Source organism: Nicotiana attenuata, chromosome 6 (assembly GCF_001879085.1).
Source record: "Nicotiana attenuata strain UT chromosome 6, NIATTr2, whole genome shotgun sequence".
In the NCBI taxonomy this organism is placed as follows: domain Eukaryota; kingdom Viridiplantae; phylum Streptophyta; class Magnoliopsida; order Solanales; family Solanaceae; genus Nicotiana; species Nicotiana attenuata.
This window is the reverse complement of record NC_031994.1, coordinates 94,459,209-94,466,527: the sequence shown is the minus strand read 5'-3', so window position 1 is coordinate 94,466,527 and position 7,319 is coordinate 94,459,209. Positions and strand designations below refer to the sequence as shown.

Genomic DNA, 7,319 nt, shown 5'->3' with positions numbered 1-7,319 from the left:
GGTCATCAGGGCCAGCAGTCTCAACAGCCGAGGGCTAGTTACACTTGTGGCGACATAAGGCACATTGCTAGGTATTGCCCTCGAGCACCGATTAGCTCTCACCATCAGGGTTCCTATGTCATGGTTCAGGCATCGAGTGTTCCACAGCCCGCCCAGCCAGCTAGGGGTAGAGGTAGAGGTGCTAGAGGTGGAGGTAGAGGTATTAGAGGTGGAGCTCAGGCCGCTAGAGGAGGAGGCCAGCCAGCAGCAGGTCGTCCCAGAGATGTAGTTCAGGGTGCCAAGGTATTTTCAAAAATTGACTTGAGAACCCGCTTCCATTTCATATATCTCGTGGCAAGCGTGCCACCAACTCCCATTTCATTTATCTCGTGGCAGGCGTGCCACCCGCTCCCATTTCATTCATCTCGTGGCAGGCATGCCACCCGCTCCCATTTCGTTTATCTCGTGGCAGGCGTGCCACCAGCTCCCATTTCATTTATCTCGTGGCAGGAGTGCCACCCGCTCCCATTTCATTTATCTTGTGGCAGGCGTGCCACCCGATCCCAGTTACAAATCAACAATAACCACAAAGAATCCCGACAAAGGGAACAAGAGCAATATAATAACATCCCGACAAGGGAAGAATATCAAAGCAAACGTCCCGGCAAGGGAACAATGATGATAGTAATATGTGAGGCACAATAAACCACAACAAAGTCATAACAATTATAATACAAGACTCACGGGCATGCTTGACACCGACGTATAGATACTCATCACCATGCCTATACATCGTACTCAACAATTAACACGTAGCAAATAAGACACGACTCCTAATCCTTCAAGCAAAGGTTAGATCAAACACTTACCTCGATGCCACGAACACAATTCACGTCTCAATTATCGCTTTACCCCTTGATTCCACCACCAATCCGCTTATATCTAGTCATAAGTTACTTAATTACATCAATAAATGCTAAATGAATCAACCCCGATGCATGAAAATGAGTTTTCCAAAGTTTTACCCAAAAAATCAAAAATCACTCCCGGACCCACACGGTCAAAACCCGTGGTTCGAACCAAAACCCGATTACCCATTCCCCCACGAACCCAAATTTATAATTTGTTTTGAAATCGGACCTCAAATCGAGGTCCAAATCCCCAATTTTTGGAAAACCTAGGTTTTACCCAAAACGTTGACCGAAGTCAAATTAATTCATTTTAAAGTCAAAATTCACCAGTTTTCATAGATTTTCACATATAGGCTTCCCGGCTACGCGCCCAGACTGGGCACGCAAATCGAGGTGAGGTAAAAAGGAGGCTTTTAGTCCTCGGAACGCTATATTTGTTTCTAAAACAAGTGATGACTTTTCGGGTCATCACATCCTCCACCTCTAAAACAATCGTTCGTCCTCGAACGGACATAAGAAGGAAGTACCTGAGTCGGGGAAAAGATGGGGATAACGGCTCCGCATATCGGACTCGGACTCCCAGGTCGATGCCTCAGCAGGCTGACCACTCCACTAAACACGAACAGAAGGAAAACTCTTCGATCTCAACTGACGAACCTGCCGGTCTAGAATAGGTATCGACTTCTCCTCATAAGACATGACCTTGTCCAACTGGACAGTTCTGTAATCTAACACGTGGGATGGATCGCCGTGATACTTCCGAAGCATGGACACATTAAACACTGGATGCACGGCTGATAAGCTCGGCGGCAATGCAAGTCTATAAGCCACCTCTCCCACTCGATCAAGAATCTCAAATGGGCAAATGAACCTAGGGCTAAGCTTGCCCTTCTTCCCGAATCTCATCACGCCCTTCATAGGCGACACTCGAAGCAATACCCGCTCACCGACCATGAATGCCAAATCACGAACCTTGCGGTCGGCATAGTTCTAGGGCTAAGCTTGCCCTTCTTCCCGAATATTTAATAAATTACCTCTTTACCCATTTTATTCTATTTAACAATTAAAAATAATAATGTGAAAACAGCGTAAAATTTTAAATAAGCGGAAGAGAAACAATAGAATATCTGAACATGTATCCAAAACAAATATTTGAGCCTCAACTACCCATAACTGGTGTTACAGTGTCACAGACGATCTAAGAGTGCTAAATACAAAGTTTGAAAATAAAACATATACTCTCTCAGAATCAAAGAGATGAAACAGGAAATAGTTGATAGAGGAGACGCCAGGGCCTGCGGACGCCTGCGGGTCTACCTTGGATCTCCGCGTGGACTGAAGGTAACCACCCAAATCTACGGTCCGAAGTCTACAGCACTGGGATCTGCACAAAAGAGTGTGTAGTATCAGCACAACCGATCCCATGTGCTGGTAAGTGCCTAGCCTAATCTCGGCGAAGTAGTGACGAGGGTAGGACTAGACTACCAAGTAAACCTATGCAGTTATACAATATACAGCAGAAAGTAAAGCAGAAATAAACATGTAAAGATGGGAGGGGAAAAAACATGCTTCGGGGAATAACAGGTAAAACAGAATATCAAGAGAATTATAAAGGAACCAAAATCCAACTACTAACAAGGATAAGGAAAACAAAGACAGAATTTACTTTCATTTCACATCTTGTTGCTGGCGTGCAACCCGCTCCCATTTCACGTATCTCGTTACAGGCGTGCAACCCGCTCCCATTTCATATATCTCGTGACAGGCGTGCCACCCGATCCCATTTCATATATCTCGTGGCAGGCGTGCCACCCGCTCCCATTTCATTTATCTCGTGGCAGGCGTGCCACCTGCTCTCATTTCATTTATCTCGTGGCAGGCGTGCCACCCGCTCCAATTTTATTTATCTCGTGGCAGGCGTGCCACCCGCTCCCATTTCATATATCTTGTGGCAGGCGTGCCACCCGATCCCAGTTACAAACCAACAACAACCACAAAGAATCCCTGCAAGGGAACAAGAGCAATATAATAACATCCCGGCAAGGGAACAAGAATATCAAAACAAACGTCCCGGCAAGGGAACAATGATGATAGTAACATGTGAGGCACAATAAACCACAATAGAGTCATAACAATTATAATACAAGACTCACGGGCATGCTTGACACCGACGTATAGATACTCGTCACCATGCCTATACGTCGTACTCCACTATTAACACGTACAAATAAGACACGACTCCTAATCCCTCAAGTTTAGGTTATACCAAACACTTACCTCGATGCCACGAACACAATTCACGTCTCAATTATCGCTTTGCCCCTTGATTCCACCACCAATCCGCTCGTATCTAGTCACAAGCTACTTAATTACATCAATAAACGTTAAATGAATCAACCCCGATGCATGAAAATGAGTTTTCCAAAGTTTTACCCAAAAAGTCAAAATCGCCCACGGGCCCACATGGTCAAAACCCGAGGTTCAAACCAAAACTGATTACCCATTCCCCCATGAACCCAAATATATAATTTGTTTTGAAATCGGATCTCAAATCGAGGTCCAAATCCTCAATTTTTGAAAAACCTAGGTTCTACCCAAAACGTTGACCGGAGTCAAATTAATTTATTTTAAAGTCAAAATTCACCATTTTTCACAGATTTTCACATATAGGCTTTCCGGCTACGCGCCTGGACTGCGCATGCAAATCGAGGTGAGGTAAAAAGGAGGCTTTTAGGCCTCGGAACGCTGAATTTGTTTCTAAAACAAATGATGACTTTTCGGGTCATCACAAAATTACACAAGTTTTTACGATACAAAGCTCATTTAATATACTATATAGATAAATAATGTAATTTCAAATATATAAGTATGATCATATAACTCTACTTTATCGAAATATATTATTGAAAATGATGGTAACATTCTTGAAAAAAATTGATAGATCAATCATATGCTTTTCTAATGTTAGAATCTCAAGTTACAAAGATAATACGCCAACAATCTTATATACTTGTATATCTTATTATTATGTAGAGTGAAATTATATTAAATTTCTTGATTTCTTTTCTAGCAGGGAGTTTTGACAACAAGAGTTCTGATAATGAAAAGCAACCTAAATGGATGAAAGAAATATGCACCATAAATATCATTTATAAAGAAGTATTAGGTGAGATACGCTTCATTACATGTTTTTATATTAGAAAATCTAAAAAACTAAAAGAATGACATATGTCTAATTAGACGTTGTATTATTTTATAAATTATGGACTACATGATTCGGTATACATGTGAGAAACTAGTTGTAGAAAAAATACTACTGCTGCTGCTGCTACTACGAGGAGTATTATATTTGTGATTTCACCAATAAATAAGTAATCATTTTTTATATGTATACACATAAAGAGTTTTTTTTATTTTTTTTTTATTATTTTTTTTTTATCTCGAACTTAATTACTGAAAAGATTATATTTATTGATTCTTTTTCATTACCGCGCGCATAAATTAAATTCACTAGTTTTGTTAGTTGTTACATGATTGGTAGGAATACTGTTTCTAATTAGCTGCTCGAAACTATTTTACGGTTCACCATTCAACGCTATTGATGGCGAGGAGTCATTCAATAACTCATGATACCACAAATATCTTTGCCCAATCGTCGGTTAGCCATGCAAAGGTGACATCATGCATCCCTATTGGAGAACTCTTTCTCCAGAACCCTATATAAAACTCCTCATAACATAGTCATTAATTCATCCATCTGCTTAGGTTTCAAGAAACGACTAACGTAACCAACGAGAGGAATAACCTCTAACCGCCATTATTTCTGTCGTTTCATCACTTTTTTTCTTACATGCATGCATGTCTCCCTGTCCCCTGTCGTATATATAGACATTTTGTAAGTTATACAATTCAATATATATATAGTTCATTCGTCCACAGTTGCATTACCAGCACCTGCAGAACGGAGACAAAAAGTTGAGAAAAGGAAAAGATTAAGTAAATTAAAGATGGTGGGAAAAATAGTGGTGTCGTTGGTATCCTTGATTCTAGTGGTGGGTGTGATATTGGGGGTGGTGATCGTCCTGCACCAAGATGGCGATTCAAAAGATGATGACCAAAGCACCAAAGTCCAAATGAAGGCATCAGTTGAGGAGTTCTGTAAATATGCGGAATTCAAAGAAGCTTGTGCAAAGAGTCTTGATTCAGTGGCTAAGAACGAAAGTGCTACCATGAAAGACTACCTTTTGGCTTCCATCCAAATTACCGTGGATGAGGTCAAGAAATCATTCGAGGTGGTGGAGAAGACTTCTGTCAACAATGAAAGTGATCCTTACAATCACATGGCGGTAGAGGATTGCAAAGAGTTGGTGCAATATGCCATCGAGGAACTCCAGGCCTCCTACTCTATGGTTGGGGATACCGAATTGCATTCCCTCAATGATCGTGTCAGCGAACTATTGAACTGGCTAGGTGCTGTTTACTCCTACCAAAGCATGTGCGTTGATGCTATCGAGAAGCCTGAATACAAATCCGCTATAGAAAAGGGCATGGTGAATGCAACCCAACTGACCCACAATGCTATCAACATCGTAGCAAAAATTTCAACCGTCCTCCAATCATTCAACGTCTCAATTCCGTCAAACCTTAAGAGCGCAGATGGTAGCACATCTAAATCTAATCGTCGCCTCCTTGAAGTTAACGAGATAGGTCATGACTCTTACCCTACGTGGTTCCCAGTTGCCGACCGTAAGCTTTTAGCAAGAAGGTTTGTAACTCCTCATGCAGTGGTTGCCAAGGATGGGAGTGGCCAGTACAATACCGTCGCCGCTGCCCTCGCAGCATATCCCGAAAACCATAGAGGCAAATACATAGTCTATGTCAAAGCTGGCATCTATGAAGAGCATATCATCATCTCTAAAAAGCAACCAAACGTCTTTATCTTTGGCAATGGAGCAGGGAAAACCATCATTACTGGAAATAGAAACTTTGGTCTAATGAAAATACCCACCCAAGACACTGCTACTTTCTGTAAGTATATTAAATTAAAACAACCGTGCATGCATGGATGCTTAGCTAGCTAGGTAGCATGTATATATATTTGATTTATGGAGCGTGCTATTTAATTAGTTTATCATGAACACTACATGACGCAGGAATTAGTCATTACTATAATTAATCATTTTATTGTGCAGTACTGCTATATACTATATACGTTGCACTGATTAGATGTTGCTTGCATATGGCAGCTGTTCTTGGTAATGGATTTGTTGCTAGGGGAATTACCTTCCGAAACACTGCTGGTCCAGAAGGGCACCAAGCTGTGGCTCTTCGAATTAATGGTGATATGGCTGCTGTTTTTGACTGCAGCATTGAAGGTTATCAAGACACTTTATACTATCAAAATCATCGCCAATTTTATCGAAACTGTGTCATCTCTGGTACCGTAGACTTCATCTTTGGCAGGGGCTCAGCGGTAATCCAAAACAGTTTGATCATAGCGAGGAAACCTTTGGCGGGCCAGTTCAATACTATTACCGCTGATGGCAAAGAAATAGCGCTTAAACCAGGTGGAGTGGTATTCCAGAACTGTAGAGTCGTTCCAGAAGTAGAATTGTTTCCAGTTAGGTTCCAACTTCCAACTTACTTGGGTCGTCCCTGGAAGGCCTACTCAACCACAGTATTCATGGAGAGTGAATTGGGTGATTTCATCCGCCCAGAAGGTTGGATGATATGGCAAGGCGAAGCGTTCGAGCAGACATGTCATTACTATGAGTTTGCCAACCGCGGACCTGGTGCTCTCATCAATAACAGGAACACAAGTTTCAAGAACTTCCGTCTTATTAGCCCAGAAGAAGCAGCTCAATACACAGCTGGCCCCTGGATTAACGGAGATCTGTGGTTGAGGCACACTGGTGCACCTTTTTACCTTGGCCTCGGAGGAAGATAAAACATGTACCATAAGTTACTCCTGCCATAGGTTGTCCATCTTTATAACTTGCCATTTGCATACATGTTATGTGACCCGCGGGAACATGAATATTAAGGTTTCTTTTTTAATATAATGCATGAAAAATCCATTAATGGGAAGTAATTATTGTTTCACTATTTCTCTAGGACTGTCATGTCATTGACCTTCCTTTCCGTCCTAGTTGTGCTTTTCCTATGCATCTTTTTCTTTTTTAAATTAAGCATTACAATTACGTACTTATCTATCTATATCTATATTATTCATTCTTATTAAAAATATGTAAGAAGGTTTAATAAAATCAATTTCATAAGAATCATCCATATTGACAGTACATTACCACTCCATAATATCCAATACTAAGAGAAAATAAAAGTAATATTAAATGGACTGCATAACGCAGTGAAATTGAGAAAAATATCTCCATAATATATTTTTATATTATATTTGATCTGTTTCCTACT

At 41.0% G+C, this 7,319-nt stretch overlaps 1 protein-coding gene across 1 annotated transcript; it reads left to right on the top strand.

Moving 5' to 3' along the window:
* LOC109227511 (pectinesterase-like) lies at nt 4,634-7,055 on the top strand. Its single transcript, XM_019392704.1, has 2 exons — nt 4,634-5,918; nt 6,137-7,055. Exons 1-2 carry the CDS (start codon nt 4,898-4,900, stop codon nt 6,835-6,837), a joined length of 1,722 nt encoding a protein of 573 aa, XP_019248249.1. The 5' UTR covers nt 4,634-4,897; the 3' UTR covers nt 6,838-7,055.

Bases quoted from the DNA above. Each gene is read 5' to 3' on its own strand.
- LOC109227511 (XM_019392704.1), top strand. From the start codon at position 4,898: ATGGTGGGAAAAATAGTGGTGTCGTTGGTATCCTTGATTCTAGTGGTG. The intron at 5,919-6,136 runs GTAAGTATATTA...TGCATATGGCAG, and splicing joins CCAAGACACTGCTACTTTCT to CTGTTCTTGGTAATGGATTT.